This window comes from Colletotrichum siamense, assembly GCF_013390195.1.
Source record: "Colletotrichum siamense strain Cg363 chromosome Unknown KSG_Cg363_contig09, whole genome shotgun sequence".
NCBI lineage: Eukaryota > Fungi > Ascomycota > Sordariomycetes > Glomerellales > Glomerellaceae > Colletotrichum > Colletotrichum siamense.
The window spans coordinates 3202499-3223557 of NW_023501022.1; the positions used below are offsets into that span (position 1 = coordinate 3202499).

The 21059-nt window shown below is 51.3% G+C and overlaps 10 protein-coding genes across 10 annotated transcripts; 5 read left to right on the top strand and 5 right to left on the bottom strand.

Annotated features, from left to right (window-relative positions):
• Positions 1–440: 440 nt before the first annotated feature.
• CGCS363_v013543 (4-formylbenzenesulfonate dehydrogenase TsaC1/TsaC2) lies at positions 441–1477 on the top strand (the record flags this gene model as incomplete). The annotated part of the gene is made up of 5 exons (XM_036645392.1): positions 441–492; positions 542–789; positions 869–1072; positions 1136–1218; positions 1294–1477. 5 exons carry the CDS (start codon positions 441–443, stop codon positions 1475–1477), a joined length of 771 nt encoding a protein of 256 aa, XP_036489678.1.
• A 314-nt stretch (positions 1478–1791) lies between these two features.
• Positions 1792–2102, bottom strand: CGCS363_v013544 (uncharacterized protein; the record flags this gene model as incomplete). Its single annotated transcript, XM_036645393.1, has 2 exons — positions 1792–1812; positions 1866–2102. 2 exons carry the CDS (start codon positions 2100–2102, stop codon positions 1792–1794), a joined length of 258 nt encoding a protein of 85 aa, XP_036489677.1.
• Positions 2103–3720: 1618 nt separating this feature from the next.
• CGCS363_v013545 (uncharacterized protein) lies at positions 3721–4895 on the top strand (the record flags this gene model as incomplete). Its single annotated transcript, XM_036645394.1, has 3 exons — positions 3721–4006; positions 4055–4409; positions 4478–4895. The coding sequence occupies 3 exons, from the start codon at positions 3721–3723 to the stop codon at positions 4893–4895; spliced, it is 1059 nt and encodes a 352-aa protein (XP_036489676.1).
• Positions 4896–4989: 94 nt separating this feature from the next.
• CGCS363_v013546 (uncharacterized protein) lies at positions 4990–6655 on the top strand (the record flags this gene model as incomplete). Its single annotated transcript, XM_036645395.1, has 3 exons — positions 4990–5557; positions 5839–6078; positions 6144–6655. The coding sequence occupies 3 exons, from the start codon at positions 4990–4992 to the stop codon at positions 6653–6655; spliced, it is 1320 nt and encodes a 439-aa protein (XP_036489675.1).
• An 887-nt stretch (positions 6656–7542) lies between these two features.
• terC-0 (FAD-dependent monooxygenase terC) lies at positions 7543–8890 on the top strand (the record flags this gene model as incomplete). Its single annotated transcript, XM_036645396.1, has 3 exons — positions 7543–8118; positions 8179–8482; positions 8538–8890. The coding sequence occupies 3 exons, from the start codon at positions 7543–7545 to the stop codon at positions 8888–8890; spliced, it is 1233 nt and encodes a 410-aa protein (XP_036489674.1).
• Positions 8891–9311: 421 nt separating this feature from the next.
• On the bottom strand, positions 9312–11051 carry patI-0 (Cytochrome P450 monooxygenase patI; the record flags this gene model as incomplete). The annotated part of the gene is made up of 5 exons (XM_036645397.1): positions 9312–9316; positions 9366–9539; positions 9597–10153; positions 10214–10744; positions 10822–11051. 5 exons carry the CDS (start codon positions 11049–11051, stop codon positions 9312–9314), a joined length of 1497 nt encoding a protein of 498 aa, XP_036489682.1.
• A 3056-nt stretch (positions 11052–14107) lies between these two features.
• On the bottom strand, positions 14108–15016 carry nps10 (Adenylate-forming reductase Nps10; the record flags this gene model as incomplete). Its single annotated transcript, XM_036645398.1, has 3 exons — positions 14108–14114; positions 14179–14823; positions 14883–15016. The coding sequence occupies 3 exons, from the start codon at positions 15014–15016 to the stop codon at positions 14108–14110; spliced, it is 786 nt and encodes a 261-aa protein (XP_036489681.1).
• A 542-nt stretch (positions 15017–15558) lies between these two features.
• Positions 15559–17317, top strand: CGCS363_v013550 (putative permease; the record flags this gene model as incomplete). The annotated part of the gene is made up of 4 exons (XM_036645399.1): positions 15559–15739; positions 15808–16281; positions 16336–16825; positions 16876–17317. 4 exons carry the CDS (start codon positions 15559–15561, stop codon positions 17315–17317), a joined length of 1587 nt encoding a protein of 528 aa, XP_036489136.1.
• A 128-nt stretch (positions 17318–17445) lies between these two features.
• CGCS363_v013551 (Transcriptional activator protein DAL81) lies at positions 17446–19524 on the bottom strand (the record flags this gene model as incomplete). Its single annotated transcript, XM_036645400.1, has 4 exons — positions 17446–17699; positions 17753–18099; positions 18154–18786; positions 18845–19524. The coding sequence occupies 4 exons, from the start codon at positions 19522–19524 to the stop codon at positions 17446–17448; spliced, it is 1914 nt and encodes a 637-aa protein (XP_036489137.1).
• A 438-nt stretch (positions 19525–19962) lies between these two features.
• On the bottom strand, positions 19963–20778 carry CGCS363_v013552 (Uncharacterized protein; the record flags this gene model as incomplete). Its single annotated transcript, XM_036645401.1, has 2 exons — positions 19963–20643; positions 20716–20778. The coding sequence occupies 2 exons, from the start codon at positions 20776–20778 to the stop codon at positions 19963–19965; spliced, it is 744 nt and encodes a 247-aa protein (XP_036489138.1).
• Positions 20779–21059: the final 281 nt, after the last annotated feature.

Here is a 21059-nt window from a genome sequence, read left to right on the forward strand (position 1 = left end):
CAAACCCCCTTTCCCGTGTTCTAGCTGCACGATGCAGCTTCCGGGACCCAACTGTGCACTAACACGTCGATCTGCAGCAAAATAGTAAGTTTTCGCAAGTCAAATCCCCAATAAAACGCCAAACTCCAAGTCGCCGAGGCGCATGTAGCCGAACTGTAACGCGGAATTCGTTGCCCGGGCTGCAAGTCCCCCGCACTCCCCCGCCTCGGTATGATGCAATGACACACAGCGTGTGGCAGTCAAAGCACTAGGCATGACCGGCAAAAGACCCTTAAATACTGATGAACAAACGCGTCGTGATGGACAAAGTGCAGGTGCTAACTTTCTTCGGATGATCAATCGATAACCCTGAATATCCAAACTTCACATCAGCTACGTGATCGGGAACATAGTGCGGCATCGACAGCATTTCATCGTCACAGACATTTGGCATAGATATCATGTCGTCTTCGCAAGGGCCAAGACTGGCTGGCAAGGTTGCGGTCATCACTGGTACGCCGTTCGCTTCGGGCTCAAGGGTTTGACTGACAACTTTCCATAGGAGGTGGGCATGGATTCGGTGAAGCAATTGCTCGCAGATTCGCATTGGAGGGCGCCAAGGTTCTCATTTCGGATATCAACGAGGCCGACGGACAGAGGGTGGCAAGCGACGCGCCTGACGCGATATCCTTCTGCAAGGCAAACGTCACGGATGCCGGGGAGTGGGAGAAGTTGTTGGACACCGCGCAGGAACGATACGGACGTATCGACATCTTGGTCAACAACGCAGGCACTACTTACAAAAACAAAGTCGGTCACCAATCCCTTTTCATTTTCCACCCTCGGAGAATGTTTGGGCAAAAGGGGATATGCTAAAGTTGTTGTGTAGCCAACGGCGGAGGTGACAGAGGCCGAGTTCGACAGGGTCTTCAACGTCAACGTCAAGGGCATCTTCCTGGGTACGAATGCGCTGATGCCCCGGCTTATCAAGCAGGGCAGTGGCGGCGTCATGCTCAACATTTCTTCAATTGGGTCGGTCAGACCTCGACCTGGATTGGTGTGGTATAATGCTTCCAAGGGCGCGGTGTCAAACGTACGTTGGTTTTGGTCTTTATTGAGATCCACAGGGGTTGCTAATTTACACGGTGCTCATCAGGCCACGAAAGGACTTGCGGCCGAGTACGGCCCTCATCAAATCCGCGTCAATTCCATTTGTCCTCTTCTGAGTGGCACTGGATTGTGAGTATTTTTTTTTCCTCTTCGGTTTTTTCTTCCCTTATTCGATTTCAATTGACGTCGTGCTGACACGAACAGGTTCGAGCACTTCGCAGGGATGCCGGATACACCGGAGAATAGGAAGAACTTTATTGGCAACGTCCCACTAGGGCGTCTATGCGAATCTGAAGACGTCGCGAACACCTGCTTATTCTTGGCTTCTGACGAAGGCAAGTTCATCACTGGCATTAACATGGAGGTTGATGGAGGCAGGGCGGTTTAATTCTATGGGCATGGATGTACTCATGAGTTCATAACAGTCGTAGCTCGTGATGTCTGTAGCAGCCCTAAGTTATCAAAGAATCATCCACAATAATGCGCCTCTGATCTTCGCACTAGCACTGATCCCTGTCTTGCACCTTGGACGGCGCATATATACTGAGAATGAATAGATCTCTGAAATTGGTTGCATTATGCTAGGCCTCCATCCGATTCCTTCGAACTCGATTTATTCCCTTTAATATGTAGGAACAGTGACTATCACCCGAGGCTCTGACACAGTTTCTTCAAGCTCTTGTCCAGGCTGACTGATATACTCTAAGAAGAGCAGCATTGCCACTAAGTAGCTATGTAAGCCGACGACGTGAACTATGGACGACACCTGTACTCACCTTCTGGTATCCTTTGCATTCGAATTGGTTATTGCCTAGCCCTGTGGCGCTCAACATCGTATTTTTCTCTACGACGAGATTCTTGAGATCGGTTCTCATATCACAAGCTATCGCAGGGCCTCCATCAATAGAGCACGTCCCGGTCATGGTAGCTGTCCAAGTGTTCTCGTTCAGCGAACATACAGTCTGCCGGGCTTCAAGTTGCTCAGTGGGCAACCCTAGGGCAGGCTGGGTCATGGCTGCTAAGGCAGCGGCTAAGCAAATAAGAGTGTGAGAAAGCATTGTGCAGGATGTCTTGTGGTCGACTGGAGGCGATATGTCAAGTGCGATGTGTGAATGAAGTTCCTCTGTAGAGATGACGAGACATACTCACTCCTTTAAATAGTCTTTGCATCTTGCGGCTGTGTGGTGTTGGCAGCAGAGCCGCCTGGATTGAATTTCTAGTTGGCGTTAACTGCGAGTCATAATAAACCTTATATAGATTCAGATTTATTAGAGGCCGAGTACGCGGTATGACTGAAGGTTTCAACCGAATTAAAGTAAAATAAGGTAGTTCTTGGAACCGGGAACATACTGACTCAGGGGTCGATCTTCCACCGAGGACTCCGGGACCACAACCACCTAAACACCGACGGATGTATTTTTCTTAATCCTTGGTGATTTCAGTGCAGCGACTCTAACTATTATCACGGCCACCATAGTTCACGAGAGCCGCAGCTTAGAATATCAATAGCAGCCCTGAATCATCAAAGAATTATCCTAAACAATGAGTATCGGATCTTCATATCGGTAGCGAGCCTCACCCTTGAAACTTGGAAAGCGCATGTCAAGATGACGCCCATAGGATGAATTCAATTGCATGTTGCTTATGGGATGTTGAGAAGTATTACGATGTTCAGTAAGAAGTGACGTTACAACGCTTTGAGCCACGGGTTTAAAAATGATTTCTTGGGCTCACAAAGGACTAACTACTAATCTTGACATACATTCTTTCTCTAACTGATTGCTAAGACCTGTGACAGCCTGAGCCTTGAAGTGCATAAGCCTACCGCAGGGGTTGACTGAAGTGGAAAATGCGTAACCTGTTGTAGGCACGGGACTCTTCAGATCGGCGAGCCAACAAAGATAACATAGAACCATATTCCTGTCGTGAGACGTTTCGTGTCGAACTGCAGTCGTTGTCGACAGAAAATGTTCACCAAAACATGATAGATTCGTAAATTGTCGGTACTCGACCTTCTGTGAAGAGTTCCTACAGAGATCGCCTTCTGCGATTTATCAACGTCATTGGTCACAAACAAACCCATAAGAGGGTAGCACAAGGGTTCGTATGTTGACCTCAGCTCAGAATCGAGAGGATGCTGTGTCCACTCCGAAGATATAAACCGCCCTCCGTAGTCATCCCGGACGGAGAAGCTCGCGCCCTTTGTTCATGTACTATTAAATGCACAAAATAAGGCACGTACAGAAATAATTGACATCGTCATTCCGCGCTTGTTAAATAGGCAACGATCTTTTTTCATGGTTCAAATCAACTATCATGATCTTCGAACTGTTCTTCGCCCTTGCCCAGATTTTGGTGCTAGCGGAGGCTTCTCGTAATACAACAGGGAGTCCCGATTTTGGTCGCTTCCAAACTTCATCGACCCTGTTTTCTCAAGCGACTTTAACAAACAGTTCCCATTTCCAGACTCCATCGAGGCTCCTCTCTCAGACGACTTGGACGAACAGTTCTCGTACGCAGCGGACATTCCCTTTGATAACAGCTCCGTCGTCGTCCATCAGTAACGTTACTACCGGCTTCCAAAGCTCATCATATCCACCAGTGTCGGTCAGTACCTCTAGCTATCTTCGGATGGTCCCATTGGCGACACCCTTGCCATCATCTACGAAGGACACTATTAGTCTTCCCCAGAATTCATCAAATCCTTCATCTCCACATACGTCAACAGATAGTTCTGAGTATATATGGACTGTACCGTGGGTCACAACTCGGCCATCTTCCACGGAGGATCCCGGGATCACAATCACGCAAACACCGACAGGTGCCTCTTTCGTGACCCTTAGCGACTTCAGTATAACCACTCCAACTATCATCACGACCACCAAAGCCGGAAGCAACGACCAAGAGATCGTGCCAGGTACGATGCTGCACCTTGATGGAAGCCTTCCTTGCTGATATGTCGCAGTCATTCTTGTGAAGCCGAAGAAGAAGAACCCCACAGACCCGGATCCAATTCCAGTGCCGGTGGTCTGCTTTGGGTGCTTTCCGGGTATCCAATTCCCACCAAAGATCAAAGTGACACTTAAGTTACCTGAGATTTGCACTCAGATTCTATGGTTCAAGATTGGAAACTGTCCCTCGGGCGAAGACAAAAAGGGCGGAGGTGGTGGTGGAGGCGACGGCAACGACGATGAGAAACCCGACGACGAACCCGACGACCCGGAGAGCACACAAAAGTCAACAGAAAAGACATCGTCAACGTCTTCGTCTTCGTCATCTTCTTCATGCACCGTTACTGCGTCTGCTACTCACCAGACGGTGTATTGTCAGCAATGTCCCTCAAATTCCCATGGATTGATCTGATTCTAATATTATTGTTACTTTCCAGGCGTCCGTGGAGACAGTACCTCCCTCCTGACGACGGCTCAAACTACATGTCTCAGCAGCACCTACACAACGATCACCGGCTGCAGCGTCACAAACACAGCGACAATAGTGACCACGACCGTTGCCAGCACTCAGATACCATTTTATCCGCCTTGTTATCGCATATTTGCGGTGGCGGTGTCTGCCAATCCACTCCAAATCGGGCGTTGTCTCGCGACAAGGAAAAGCGCGGAAACCCAGCTCAGGGCGAGTGGGTTGATCCCGATGACTATCCCAACGGATATGCCGAGTTTATGCCTGCTCAGCTCCGAGAGGCAAGAAGTCGGCCGGGAGGTGAAGGCTTCGCACCGAAGCTCCTCAAGCAAGGCCCGGGTCCTGCTCGAGGGCCCTATCCCATCTTCAACGATACCGACGAGTGAAGAAGCAGCGCGGGAGTATTATTACTCGGAGCTGCCTGTATCGACCGAATTTTTTATTTTTGAGGACGAGGTACAATCGCTGGCCATTGACCGGATGGTCGGCTGCGATGCGATCATACTGGTCTCACGCCTGGGCGCCTTCGTTTGCCATTTCTATCAAGGATCCTGGGACAGCGATAGACACATGGACGACCTTATGAGATTCTGTTACTACGGGCGCCCGGAAAACGACCCAATGCGTGAATGGGCTCAGTACGGCATTGACAATGTCAGAGACCATCCTGAGGAAGGCAAGCGAGGCATCATACTCGGGGACCAGGACTCCGACGCAGAGGAAGACGATTTCGAGGATATTGTAGCCTTCATCATAACGCCCAGAGTGCGGCCGAACATTTGGATAATCGACCGTGACGGGCCCAGAGTCATACCAGATGAAGAGATTCTGGCCCCTGACGTTATGGCAGGCCGACTTAGATATGCGCCAGACAGAGTCAACAGAGTCAAACTGATCTTGACGGGAATCTTCCGCGACATTCCTATCAAGACGATCGACTATCCTCCTGCAATGCTACCGTATGCTGAATGGAGTAGGCTCGAGGCTCTTGATGATACGTTTGCTTTTGCCGAGGGGCTTCAGGACAGCATTGTCGATACGCCCCGCGGTAAGATTCTTCTCCAATATAAGCCAGCGCCATCCTGTGATCAAGAGGCTCAGGTACGGCTGTTTGTTGATGTTCTTGGATATCAGGGGGGGAAGAAATGGCGTCCGGAGAGTGACCAGGTGTTTCAAGGCTCACCTGCCACTGGTGCCCGATTACGCAGACAAGCATGCCGTCGACCGAACCGAAATGATACAACTTCGGTCGGGGGCAGCGCATCAGCGACGTCCTATCCAGCTACATCGATGCCGCCGGCACTTCCTACCACATCTCGGAGAAATGAGTCGGTGCCGCTCTCAACGACATCATTGTCTCTGAATGTCACGACTCTGGCGCCCTTTACGGCGAATGCTACGACAGCGGCAACCAGCGAAACAACATCGATGCAGTTTCAGCCATCTTCAGCGTCTTCGAACATTTCCTCACCCTCTTCAAAATCTTTCTCGGTGATGTCGAAATCGTCCAAGACCACCTCGAAGCCAATCTCGTCGACAGGGACTCCCCGCCAGTCCGTGACATCCTCCGTTCCGCCAACATCAACGAACCCGCCAGCAACCAGCAGCGGAACCCACGACGTCTGACGGTTCAGGCATCACACCCATCACTAAACCAGGAGTCCCCGCCCCTTCCAAATTCAGAACATCACTGCACAGGACTGCGGTCACCACCGCGCGAACCCTGGACCGGTTACCAGCCACGCTGCCATTGGAGAGCGTGCAAATCTACCTCAAAGAATGGACTAGCGACGAGGGAGGAGCCCTGGGCTGGATACCCTTTTGGGAGATGTTCGCGGTGCCGATATACTCCGATTTTAACGTCTGCAAGGCGACGAAGGTGGGCGACGAGGTACAGAGCTGGTTCCGTGGATCCGAGCAGGGGGAGGACGGGCGGCCGCCCAGCTTTAAGGCCGATAAAGACATCTTTGGAAAGAAAAACTGCAAGTACAAGGACGACGGCAGCGAAGAAGTGGTGGGTTGGCTTTCGAGCGATGGGGTTCCAGAGTTCAAATGCCGCCGGAGCGACCAGCTAAAAATCGAATGCGACGATATGGACATCAAGGTTTTCAGGACCAGAGTTAAGTGTGTGTTTCCTGTGGAGTAGCACAAGCAAGTAAGCCTACCTGTTGTTTTTCTGTGGGATGCTATGTTCAAATGGTGCTGCGGGTAGATGCTATGTTCTTTTGGTGATGTCAGAAAGATCATTACTGGGCCGCCGGGATAAGTGCCTAGAGTCTCTACCAGCAATATATGTGTGTGATCCGATTCTGGGCCTCTTAGCCTTTGGACGATAAGCCTAAGGGATTTCACCTTTAACAACAAGATAGCAAAAAGATTTAGGGCCAGCTCAGGCTTACGAGAGCTCACTCAGATTCAAATCTCGAGGGATCTCGACTTACGTCAACTTTTCGGTTAAAATTTTACAGACAACTAATCCAGCAATTGGACCAAAAGGAATTAGCGATTCCAGCGTAGATAAGTGAAAAGAAACATGACACAAATGAGAACCAGAAGTACTGCAATGGGGATCAGGAGTTGGGTCTGCGGGGTAGACTTTGAAGTGCTAATGTGGGGTGGTGTTTGATTGTGTGGGGTGCGGTCTTGATGTGGGGGAAGAGGTTGGCCATCCACGAACGACAGAATGTACTGCGTAATTGGGCTCGAAACAATGTGGGAGTGCGGAACAGTAATCGGACGACATCAGTAGTAACCGATGAGCAATGGAGTACAAGCACCACCAAATTCCCTCTCTAGCTTGCCATCTCTCGCGGGTTCCTCCTTGTGGGGGCTCGTACGTGTCAGGCTGTCCCGACTCACTCAGATGCATGTTGATCGCAGCTGATTATAGACAGCATGTAGTTCGTATTGTTCCAGATTTCCTTTTGGACCTAATTCCAGACAACTTGTTACTCTTCTACACCTAGAGTCATCCTTAGGTACTTTATCCATTACAGAACGAAGCACACGAGACGATCCCGGAAATTCGCCAGCATGGCATCGAACGACCCATATGTCATCGTGGTTGGCGCAGGGCCGTCAGGTCTTCTTCTGAGCTTGCTCCTTGCTCGCAACAACGTATCGGTCACACTGGTTGAGAAGACAAAGACGCTGGACAAGCAGCCGAGAGCCACCCATTATGCCGGACCTGCGGTTGAGGTCCTGCATCGCGCAGGCGTCATGGAAGATGTGGCCCATCAAGGCTTCTACCCGAACAAACTCACGTACAGGACCTTCGGAAACAAGGTGCTCGGTGCTCTGGACCACACCGTATTGCCAGAGGATCCCAACAGACTCGTCTGCCTACCACTAGATCAGCTTGGTCGTATCTTGCTTTCGCATCTGGAGAAACAACCCAATGCTAAGATACTGTGGGACTATGAAGTTGTTGACATCCGCGACGACAATGGCCTAGGTGTCATCACCGCGAAGACTTCGAGCGGTACCAAAGACCTCCGAGCCAAATACGTGGTCGGGTGCGACGGCGCCAATAGCATAATTAGAAGGAAACTGTTCGGCGACTGGGAATTCCCGGGTAAGACTTGGGATACACAGGTTGTGGCAACAAATGTGAGTCTTTGGGGGGAGATTTCCATGTGAAGTGAAAGTGAGCTAATTATGGCTTATAAGGTGTACTACGACTTCCACAAATTTGGGTACGAAGACGCGAACTTTATCGTAGACCCAGAGCACTGGTACATGGCATCGAGAATCTCCAAGGACGGAATCTGGCGCGTTAGCTATGGTGTACCCGCTGCGCTAAGCAAAGATGAGCTGCTTGCCGCGCAAGAGGAAAAATGGAGAAAGATGCTGCCTGGCAACCCCTCCCCGCAGGATTATCGCATCGTCAATTTCAGCCCCTACAAAGTTCATCAACGTCTTGCAGAATCAATGCGAGTCGGACCTTTCGTGCTCGCTGCAGACGCTGCTCATCGTAAGTGCTTCTTGTCCAATGATACTTCGGGTCGCAATGCTAACATGTCACACAGTATGCAATCCTTTCGGCGGCCTAGGTCTTACAGGTGGCATCGTAGACGTGGGCGGCCTGGTAGACTGCTTGGTCGGCGTTCATGAGGGCAAAGCCAATGACAGCATCCTGGACATCTACTCCCAGGTTCGGCGCGAGAAGTACCTGCAGTTCATTGACCCTGTGTCGAGCTCGAACTTGGTACGCATGTACGACAGTGATCCAGCTTCGCTGGTGGGGAGGGATGAGTTTCTCAAAGCTATGAACGCGGCTGGCAACGACCCTGTCAAGATTAAGGCGCTCGTTAGTGGCATCAACACGATCACTCACGACTTTTCTAAGCATTTCAATGTCAACGGCGCGGTAGAGCCTTAGGCTGGAGCGGACCTGTATTATTCATGGTTCAATGCTATATGAAGAACCTAGCATGCAACTTTTATCATTTAAAAGAAAATATATGCCCGTCACGATGGCTTTAGGAATTCCAGTGACCATGATGCTTTTCATAGGGATATCTCACGACTGGTTGCATTTTCTTCCCCTCTAAGTTGTCATCGATGCTGTCGCACATCAGGCATTCGACCCATTGCATCGCAGTGGCCATGATGACTGAAGGTAGTGCCCATTGCCACAGCTTGAGCTCACATCACGGCGAGTACCTATCGAAAGTGAAGCGGCTCACAGATTTAGGTCAAGAGAAAGGTTTTCCAATGGCTGGGATAGAAAGAAGGATCAAGCTCATGCGTTCGTGATGGTGCTGACAACTGGGGTAATATATTTACTTCGAATCAATAGACTACACTCACCGATTCCGAGCACTCCATCCTGATGAGATCGGCGTGCGCCTGACTTCTCGCGCTGACTTTGACACTGAATGGTGCCTTGTTCTTCGTAATTTGTGGAATAGCCATGGTGTCGATACTCTGCCCTGGAATCTGCTCAAAGTCGAAGCAGTACAGCAACCGCGCGGCCGCAATCCACACGTTCATCTCGCCAACCTTCCAACCAGCACAAACTCTGCGACCTAAGTGAACGTTACTTAGCATATGCTACAGTCATTAAATAGCAGAACTTCACTAACCTGGCCCGAAGCTCCAATGTCCCTTTAGGACGTTCTCGACGTCATCGTCCAAGAATCTTTCGGGGTAAAAGCGCTCCGGGTCCTTGTATTCTTTCTCGTTCAGTGCAATCGCCCATGCATTCCACGTGAAGACTGTCCCAGCTGGGAATTTGTAGCCTTCGTATTCATCATCTCTGGTCAGCATATGAGGGGCGCCTATCTCTGCGATGTTCGGCCTCCATCGGAATCCTTCCTTGACCACGGCAGATATGTACTTTAGATCTTGCTTATCGTTCCACTCTGGAAGACGCTCTGCATTGGCCCCACAAACTTTGTCGAGGTGCTCGCGCGCTTTAACGACCCAGTCGGGATATGTGGCCGCCGCAGCTATGATTTGACCAATGCTAACACGTGTAGTGTCGCTGCCAGCTTCCATGAGGGAGCCAAAGGTGAAGAGCTGCTGTGTTTGTGACATGTTACCGTATTCCTCGCTCTTGATAAACTCGGTGGCGAAGCATTGGCGTTGCGTTCCATCTTGAAGTTTCGCTTTCGTCTTTGCAAGTTGTCTCTCATAAACCCTGGCGACACAAACTAGTCAGTTACCTGACCATAGTTATTCAACAAGCATAGAGACATACTTATACGTCTTACGAAAGATTGCATCACCACGTGGACGCCACCACTGTAGGAATTGGGGGAGCTTCTTAAAAATGGGAAAACCGTCGACGAGATTTACACCAGGCTGCTGGTTCTCCAGGAATAGCTCAATCGTCTCAAAGAGCTCTTCGACCTCGGGATCATCCAGTACAGTTCGCCGACCAAACACGACACTCATGATAACGGAGTTTGCGTATCGACCATTAGCCGACCACCACCTATCCGGTTTCTCGAGGTAGTCCCACAAGAGATGCTTCGATTCCAAGTCTTGGAAAGGCTTAAAGACGTCTTCCTGACGTGCCATCAGGACATTGTGCATGATCTTCCTGAGGGTCCGCCATTGGTCATTGTACGGCATCAGGACTATGCGGGATCCTCGAGATATAATGTCTTGGGTCATGGGAAAGTCCGGCCTAGAGCTGTAGATTGCCGCGCGGCGCTCTAGCAGATCATGAACAGTGCGTGAAGAATTCAGGAAAACCCAAGTTGAGCCTCCAAACTTGCAAGTAAACCTGTCCCGAAGTGTCAGTCATCCGTCTTGGCGCTTCCTATGAATCAACCATTTTGGAAATCACAGTAACAGACTCACATCTCGCCGTATTGCTCTGCTTTTTCCTTCGCCCATGGTCCTTGCTGTATGGCGGGGATTTGGAAAGAATTTCCAAATATAGGAATGCCAGGTATGCGGCCAGGAAACTTGTACTTTTGGTCCAACCGTATCCGCTCGTATATTTGCGTTGCTATCACAAGCGCGACCGCAGTGACAGCAACCGCCACGATTACCGTACCTGGATTGACTGACACAGACACGGAGGACATGTTGAAAATTGGTGGGTGAAAGGACTGTGCGGTCTGATCAAACGGGGAATGAACAGGTTTCGTTTCTTAAAGTGAATGCTTCTATGTTCATCTTTACCCGGAGATGCTAGCACTGGAGTTATTATTATCATCATCACTGTAGGCAAACCAATCCCGGACGACTGAAGTTCATCAAGCCGCACGTGGAGTATGTGGGGTAGACGGGGACGTAGTACTACTTCCCCAGACGATCCGCATGACGATCGATCTGACAGGTTGCCGCAATTATCCGTTAGCCCCCTCACTTAATTCTTTCGTATTCTGTACCTTACGCACAATGGCACGCCTTCAACTTCCGGAGATTTGCACTCGAGCTGTCATGTAGACGCCTTAAGCCTCGAGTCAATAGAGTCCAGAGTCTTTCTTCCAAGTAAGCACGGGCGAGACAAGCATCCGAGACAGAGCACAGAGTGTCTTGTTTGTAATGACATTTAGCCCTCAAATCAATCAATATCAACGATTTGCGACCCATTTTCGAGTTGCTGTTTTAAATGAAGTCTACGTCTTCAGGTAACCGGATTGCTTCCAAGTTTCCAACCATTTTCGAACCATGTTGGTCGTTATCCCTTTGCCTCGTGCTACCTTAGATGATTCAAACTGTATCCCTTCACCGTTTCCACCACCTTCGGCCATAGCTTGGAAGAACCCGAGGAGCTTCAACGCCGGTATATCGTGCCCATTGGAGGTTGAGGAATCGGCCACTGCTTCCAACCTGGAGACCCATTCCTTCATTTCGATTTGCTCGAGACTCCGCCCAGAAACTTCATCCAAACAGGAGAGCAACCCTTCCCAAGAGATAGTGCTCGGATTTGTCAAGTTGGTGACAATATATGATCCTTCAGCCGTCGACAAGAGAACAACTTCCTTGATAGCTTCCGCACATACATCCACCGGAAGCCAGTCCACCGTCGTCTGCAAGACCGGCATCGCTGACAGCAGATCGAGCGCAGTCATCATCATGATTGGCCACATCTCAGTATGGTTCCAGGTTCCCAGCTGGGAATGCCCGCTCAGCTGACCTACCCGAAGAATTTGAACGGGTACGTTGAATGTAGACGCATAGTTCTGGGTAATCCGCTCGATGATGAATTTGGATTGTGCGTAGCCTGTCTGGAGGGCGCTCTCGGGATCCGGCCCCAATGGTAGTTCTGGGATCACTCCAGTGGTCTTACTGCCCATGGCCGCGGCGACGCTACTCATGAATGCAAATGTTTTCTTCGGCCCTTTAAGGCAGAAAGCCATCAGATGCATGGTACCTGGTGAATTATCAGCATAATTCGCATTCCGACATAGACTGTGCCGTACCTCTTAGGCAGTCATCGTCAAATTGCTGCACCGGCTGGTTAAAGTCGAGTTTCCAGGCGTTGTGCATCACCACCGTCACCTCAGCTTCAACTTGATTGTATGTCTCTGGATCCAAACCCAGCCTTGCGTCCTTCATATCGTAGTTGACAGCGTGAATCTTTGTGCTCTCCCACACGTCTTCGGCATAACCTCTCGTTTTCAGCGACTGGACAACCTTTTCTTGTGGATCGCGACCTCGCACTGCACAGTACACCTTCTTGATGAAGGGATGTTGCACCAGTACTTCCAACAGCGCGCTACCCAAAGATCCACTAGCCCCTGTGAGGTAGATAACGTCCTGGCCCCTGGGTGCTGCTCCACGGTCTTCGGCATTTTGTATCGTCCACCCATTCATCTCCTGATTCATCCGGTTAATAGCAGATTGAATCCACTCATGACGCTGAGTCGTAACCATCGCTTTAGTGTCCAAAACGTCGCCCTTAGGACGCAGAAGAAAGCCTAAAAGGCTCTTTGCCGTCGGGTATTCGAAGATGAACATGAGTGGGAAGCTTCCGAAGGACTTGACCAGCCTAGTACGTAACGACACTGCCTGGATGGAATCGAGCCCGAGTTCGTACCAGTTCCGGTTCTCTTCGATTTCCTCCAGTGGAAGCCCAAACACCTCAGATGCTGCCTTCTGGATTGTCTCTATCGTTGGAGAACCAGCAACACCGTTGAAGTCGATTGTCGAGCCGGAGTCGTCGCTAAAGAGTTTGCTGTACAGATTTTCGACCCGATCCCCATACAAATCCCAAGCGTTTTTTCGTCGGACGTTCCCTTTTGGTGTGACCGGCAAAGTCTCTCCTTTGTCGAGAACGAGAACCAGCTCCCGAGGAATTTTGGAGAAGGCTGCGGACTTTTCGTTACACCCTGCGACCACTTTCCATACCTCGTTCTCTATGTCGACGCTAGACCCTCTGCTGTCGACAGCTTGCCAGTCTACCTCGACAACAACAGACGGGCAGGACTTTCCAGTCCCGTAAACCGCCGTCTTTGCGATGATGCTTGTCTTGTCTTCTTCTAAAGACATAGCCAGAGCAGAGGCATGAGTCTTCTCGCCGTTGGAGTGGACGAGGATATCATCTCGCCGTCCCTGGAGGACAAAGTACCCACTTGCCGGCGGATCTTCGAGGAACATGTCGCCCGTGCGGTACGGATTCGGTGCCGCATCATCTAACCAGAGCTCTGCCGCGAGCGGAAAGCCTTTGTAAACAACACACTCGAAAAGTCCGTCGCCGAGAGGTTCCATGCGCACCAGAGGAGAGCCTGGGTAGAGATTGCGGAAGCGATATACGTCTGGATTTTCTCTTGTATGCGGGATGGTGCGCATTGGTGGTCCGATTTCTGTTGTTCCGTAGGTGGTCTTCACATTGACTCCTAGCGCTTGTAATTTCGCAACCATGCTGGGCGACAGCGGAGCGCCACCCGGTTGCAAGACCTTGAGCTTTACAAGTGGTGTAAAGTCTTTGGTGGTGAGGTTGATGTACTCGTACAGATCATCGATGACCGAGGGTGCGCAATGGGTGCAGTCCACGGGATAGCCCAGGGATTCGAGAGTTCTCCACGCTGTTAGGATAGAACTTGGAGCCGGTGGCCATTTTTCAGGCGGCATGGTCGTTGGAAGTCCGTAAGGAATACCTGACAGAACGGTCGACAAACCAGCGACATGAAATCTAAGGACTGTGTTAGAAGTTCCGTGGCAAATCGGGCAAAATGAAGGACTCGCAGTGGAAAGCAGAGATACCAGTTCTCGATGAAGTATTCCGGGAGGCGGCGGTATATTCTCGCGATCTGGCATAGACTTCTGTTTGTGTGGATAATTGGCTTTGGCACGCCAGTAGAACCCGACGAATGGATGATCATCGATTGCAAGTTCCACTCGTCGCTCGTCTCAAACACCACAAAGTCTTCTGAGATCGCTCCAGCGCCTTGCTGCAACTCAGCAAGGGTGATCAATTCAACGACTGGCGTTGTGCAACTTAAGTCGCCGAAGAGCGACGCCTCATTCGCCTTGTCGGTGATGACTGCCACCGCATCGCAGACTCGCAGCAAATAGTCTCTGGTATCCGGCGCATTCTTGTTGCTGAGAAGCAAAGATCGTACGTGCAGATAATTCAATGCGATTTGTGTGATCAGATACTCAATTGAATTTCCGGTTCCTAGAAGCGCTATCGTGGGCTGCTGGTGCGTCTCGTTGGAGGCTTCCAGCTCTTTACGGAAGCGTCGTGAATAATACGCCGCTGCTTGGCGACAGAGCTGGTGGGCCTGAGACCAGTCAAGTACACTGAAAGTGTCTTTGACAGGGTAGATGAAGGCTGGCTGAGAGGGCTGGGTGGCGGCGTTGTGCTCGACCAACTTGGCGATACTCGTCAGATTTGGATTTGAGAACCTGGTCCAGTCATGTCAGCCTTCATTGCGTGAAGTCGAGATGATTCGATTGATACATACTTGGTGCTGTGCGGATCTCCATGCATGTACCAAAGTTGCCGCAGTCTCTCATCTGAATCAGGGGCGGGAAACACGGTCGGGTCAGCCAGGATCGGCATCGATGTCTTCAGGTCGGACGTTGCGATTGGCGCCATGTTGGATTGGTGTGAATTGATGCTAAACCTGTCGTCCTCACGCAGACGAGAGGAGCTTCCTTAGGAACATCGAGGTCATGATGAAGCTTCACATTTGACTTTCTGCTGAGTAAAGCACATGTTTCGTGATCCCCCGCGGAATCCCCGCATGCAGCACCACCGCGGAAACCACCAGATCGATAAGATGACGCCCGGGCTATCAACGTTTGCTGGGCTGCAGCAAGGAACACCAAGATAGGCCAATGGCTGAGGCGATAACTTTCAGGCATGCTGATAGCGCCCCGGCACTTATCACGCCTATCTCCATGTCATGGTATGACATGACCGGGGAACACGAAGCTGCCACGGGCGATAGCCGAGACCAGTTTCGATAAGCAGCTCTGTAGAAATGAACAAAGAACTCCGGAATGTAACGAGCAGAAAAAAAAAAAAGAATCGAATAACTGCCCCGAGTCTCCGCACGCTTAGACACGTCGCTTCTGCTCCTGCCCCAATTTGACTTTCTCTTAGCAATTTCAATTGAGCAGGATCAACGTCACATCATGGGGATACGGCAGCGTTTGGAGCTCCGCTCCGAGAGCGCCGAACTCGGCACGGAGGGCGGCCGGCTGTCCAACAAGGACATGGACCCGATCCCGATGGGTTCGCCGGAGCGCACTTGGGGCTGGCCTAGCTTGTTGGGTTTCTGGATTGCTGAAGCCTTCTCGATTTCCATGTACCAAGGTACGTCAAACGCCATTCTACGCCGGCTCTTCCTCTGGTCTGTCACTAACAGCGCCCGTCGGAAACAGTGTCATCGACATCGGTCACGAAGGGCCTCAACCCAGGCCTCGCTATTCTCGCGGTGTTCATCGGCCATGTCTTGGTATGCATCCCCGCCATGCTGGACGGATATGTTGGCTGTGTCTTTGGAATCAACTTCCCGGTCTTCACTCGAGCATCATTCGGTCTGCGAGGTGCGCACGCCGCTGTATTCGTCCGCGGTGTCGTCGCTTGTATCTGGTTCGGAACGCAATCTTTCCAGGGCGGTCAGTGCCTTCAAGTCATGATCGCTGCAATCTGGCCCTCCTTCAACAACTTCCCCAACCACCTGCCGGCGAGCGCCCACGTAACCAGCGCCGAGCTGTTGTGCTTCTTCCTTTTCATCATCGTCCAGCTCCCGCTGCTTTGGCTTCATGTAAGCAGCTTGAGGTACATGTTCATGGCAAAGACGATCATTATGCCGATCTTCGGATTGACCCTGTTCATTTGGGCTCTCGTTGCTGGTAAGTTCCTATGAGCCTCGCTCCTGTGTACTCCATCTTGCTAAAACACCACAGCAAAGGGCTTCGGCCCGACGTTCTCAAAGCCGACCGTGATCAAAGACGGTACGCCCGCCATCGTGGTCTTCTTCCAATGTGTCACAAGCGCGATCGGCCCCAAGGCGACCCTTGCATTGAACATGCCCGATTTTACACGATACGCCAAGGAACCCCGCCAGGTCTTCTGGACCCAGGCAGTCGGACTCATCGTGCTTGTCACCATGTGTGGTGTCTTGGGAGCTACCGTTAGCAGTGCTTCTGAAGTCATCTACGGCGAGGTCACTTGGAACCCCTTGGAGGTTGCCCGTCTCTGGAACAACCGCGCTGCGCAGTTCTTCGCAGGACTTTGCTGGGCATTTGCCGTGATCGGCACAAATATCAGCGCCAACAGTGTGTCATTCAGCAACGACTTGTCGCTTTGGTTCCCGAAATACGTGAACAACCGACGTGGAGCGTATGTATGCGCTATCCTTGGAGTGTGTGCTGTACCGTGGAATATCCAGTACAGGTAAGCAGTAACATCCCCCAGTAGCAGGACCGTTCTAACTTTGAGTTCAGCGCAAAATCTTTCTCTTCGTTCCTTGGTGGCTACTCCCTCTTCTTGGGGGCCATTGCGGGAGTTATCGTCACCGACTTCTGGATCTGCCGCGGTCGCCAGATGAGAGTCTCATCTCTGTACGATCCACGGGGAACACACTTCTTCACCTTCGGAGTTAACCCGCGTGCTATCATTGCCTTCATCTTTGCCATTGTGCCCAACATGCCAGGTCTGGCGGCTGCTTGTGGTGCCAAGGGGGTTCCGAAAGGAGCGACGTACTTGTATAGCCTGAGTTGGCTGGTGAGCACACTTATCGCTGGTTTCACGTATTGGGCGTGCTGGAAGATTCGGCCTTTCAGGGTTGATGAGATGGTGGACGAGTTATCGATCGAGGGACAGTCTCCAAAGGAGGAACCTGTGGAGCCGGGGAAGAGCATAGAAGCCAAGCAGTATAGTGTCTGAGACGGCATCATGCTGAGTTCAAGCGACAGTTTTCTAATGAATATCGGATTTACAGGCTATTTGAAGATGACATTGTATTACCAAAATTGGGCGGAGAGATGGTGTCCGCACACGCATTATCGCCTTCCTCAAAGCTTCCGGTTCAGGACTGCCTCAGCAGCCGCAGGAGTCAGTTCAATGAGCTTCCCCAGCCCTGCGACAAACGTTGCGTCTAATCGCAACAAACTCAGATTCAAAAGATCGCAGCTTCTCGATTTGATGCGCAACAAACTCCGCCATTGAGTCAAAAGCGTGAGAGCGTCCTCAGCATCTGCCAACGTCGGCGATAGGGCGAAGAGAAGAACGATGAAGTTGCTGGCAATGGCGAAGTTGACACGCGAGTCTACCCGGGTCAGTAAGAATCATTGACTGTCAACGAAGAAGTCAGCTGCTTACACGAATGCCAGAATGCTTCCAGATGATGAGGCCCCAGCTTGGCAAGGAAATCGTACATCTCCCTGGCAACGGCCATCGCTCCCGTCCGCAATGCAGCGCGGGCTTCTGCAGGGGCCTCGTTACTCTTTGGTCGCAATAATGCCTTGAAAACGGCAACCTTTGCAGTGATATATGCAAGCCGGAGACTGCCATTGCCATCGAGCCCATGATGAGGTAAAGCTGGCGAGGGCTGTTCACCTACATCAGGATGGTCCTGGGACCACTGAGCGAGCTCAATTCGCAGCGGCCTGGCAACTTCGAAACTTGCTTCCAGTGACTTCGATAAGGCCCTGGTGGCTTTGACGGAGCTTATAAAGTCAGCACTCACTATATGCGGGTTGTGGGGGATGAAACAGACGTACAACATGTTCAGCTGAATCTTTGATACAATCTCGGTCAACGACGCCAGGTGTAGAAAGTGCTTGGATATCGCAGGTTCATCTTCAATCCCCGAGAGGCTTCCAAAGTCCTCAGGCCCCAGAGAGGAAACATCCCAGTCGCAGTCTTGGATGTGTGAACTGCGACCAAAGTTCAGACTTAACCACCGGTCTTGCACGTACACCGCCCATGCCAGCCGTCGACGGAGGCGCTTCTCCCACGGCGGTATTGACCACTCACTTGGGTCCAGGTTGAGACCAAGGCATTGCGCAAGAGCTACTGTGTCAGCGAGCATAACCCATTTGAACGGCGTATCAGCCACGTGTCTGTTTGTTGGGCGTCGTTGTATAAGGAGAAGCATGGTCTGCACGGTGGCAAGCGATGGTGTGTGGAACTGAGAGAGCGCAGCCATCCATGCAAGCTTGAACAGACGGTCGGCCGAAGGGGGCGTGTATACGTCGACGCAGAGTTTGTCGTCGAAAACACAAAAGGGAAGTGCATGTCCGTAGATGGCTGCTGCCAGGGATGTAGGCAACGTTGATGGGTCCCCGTTGTTATCATGCATGATGTATTCCACCGAGAGGATGGGGAAATATGGCTGCACATAGCGCCAGAACCTGCAGTTTTTGGTTAATGAAGGAGAACAATGAAGAAAAAGTCTTCAGAGAAACTTACAAGTTTAGAAGTCTCCTACCAACGTCCTCAGAAACCATGTTGAGGACCTCATTTCTGATATCTGATTCGCTGGCTCCAAAATCTCCTGGCTGTGCTCTGCTCGCTAACGAATTATTCTGCAGCATGAACTGGACAGGGACCCCATCATCCATACCCATGTTCCGGATGCGCAATTGTTGAAATTCGCACTCATCCTTCTCGTCAAACTGATAGAGCTGAAGTAAGTACGGGTCCGATTCGCCGCTGAGGCCGATGACTTGCGCATTGTGGTTGAGTTTAGCGTCGAGCGAAGCCGGCAATGACACATCTGGACACTCCCGTTGGGACCCGGTCGGAGACACCAGACTCGCTGATTCTGCCCCGTCGGCGATGAAGTGCATCTCATTCAACGGCGAACTCATCTCCCCAGACTGAGACCTCATCTCCGTATCCGACGGGGCCCGGGTGTGGTACGTCGGACTCTCCAGGCCATCGTCGGAAGGACTGTGAATCCGCTCCGCAACGCGCCGCCTCTTGTTCGGCCCTTCGACAAACGTGCACTCTTTGCCCTGCCGCCGGCAGAGCTCGCAGGGTGGGGGACCGGGCAGCAGACAGGCCGCGCGCTTGTATCGGCAGAAGTCGCAGGGGTGGCGGTTGCGGTTACCGAACGACCTTGTACGGGTGTGAGCGGCGGTCTCCATGATGTGCTTGTTGAAGAAAGTTACGGCACGTCTAGGTGAACCGGTTCATGCGCGTAGCTATCGTGTCGCTTGAGTTCCCCGCGCGGCCGGGGAAGCTGGATCCAAGAGCTCCGTTGGCTGATAACGGGCCGTTTGCCGATTGGCCGCCGGCGAACCGACCCCCGTAGTAAGTTGAATGACTACCTGAGAAATGATCGCTTTTCGGTTGTCCAGATCTTGATTATTATTCAATTGCACTCGAAAAGAAGGGTTAGTCAAGTTATTGTGCTATTTTACGTGTGACGATTTGATCAATACATTGGATGTTTCTCGCAACCCGGCTGACTAGGCGCTCAGAGACCTCAATTGTGACGAAGAGGGCGGGATGCTGGGACTTGGCAGATGATTGCTGGGTATCCTAACCAAGCCAGGAATCTCTAATGTTGCCTCGGTACAGCTCTACACAGTCTGATGCGCTTTGTTGCGGTCTGTAGTCTGAGTGTTGCCGATGTCTTCCACCACTGGATCAGCCCCGGTTGTTTTGCTGGGTTCGCCTTGGCCGACATGCCGGTAATAGAGAGCCAGGCCTATCAGCCCAATCCAAATAGCCAACTCAGATCCATAAATAACGAGGCCATAAATTTTTAGTGTCTTCTGGAAGATCACCGACAAAAGCGACGCCACATCTCCACTCAAATCGAGAGTCGCAAACTTCAGAGACACTCCAGCGTCCGATCGAGTCCTCAACATCTGGACATAATGTCTGAGCACACCACCAGCCAACAAAATCGCTGCTACAATAGCCATGAGCATTGATGGCCAAATGTGCCCGCGCTCGCGGGCCAGGCGGAGTGCGTATACGAGTCCATACTCAGCGCCGGCCAGAGCGATGGCGAGGCCGGTGACAAATGGGACAATTTTCTTGATGCCCCAGTTGTCGCCATAGTATTTGCATTGAGACCAAGTCCAGAGACTGAGAAAGATCAAAATGTTGGGCTGTATCTGGAGGGCAATATTGAAGTCGTCGGCGATGTTGTACACGCCAAGAGGCACTCCGGCGATAGCCCATGAAAGGAAAAACGTCGACGATAAGGACTGGCTGTCGTGCCGCCTCCAGTTTTTCCAGATTTGAGGCAAGAGCTTGAATAATCGTCAGGAGAGATGTCCCCAAATGAAAAAATGAGAAGCCACGGGAAGAAAGTTGATTCTTACCTGAAGCGACCAGAGCACTGCCCCAAGAGTGCCGAACGCATTTGCAGCAGCAGGATTGTCCATGGTCTTGTCAAATGTTGACCGGTGTGGAAAAGTTGGAATAATTAGTGGATTTGGCAGATGAAAGTTTTTTTCACGATGTTTACAGCAGAGTCAAGTATGACCATCTTGAAAAGAAAGAGGCACGCATTTTGTACCTGAGGTGACTTACACCCTTCAAAAAGTGAAGGAGCTGTGATCTCAAACTGACCAATCATGTCATCCGCTCGAAAGAGTAACCTCGAACTGTCCAATCAAGTGCCCCGGTTTGAAGCCGAGACCGGATTCAGACACGTGACCCACCG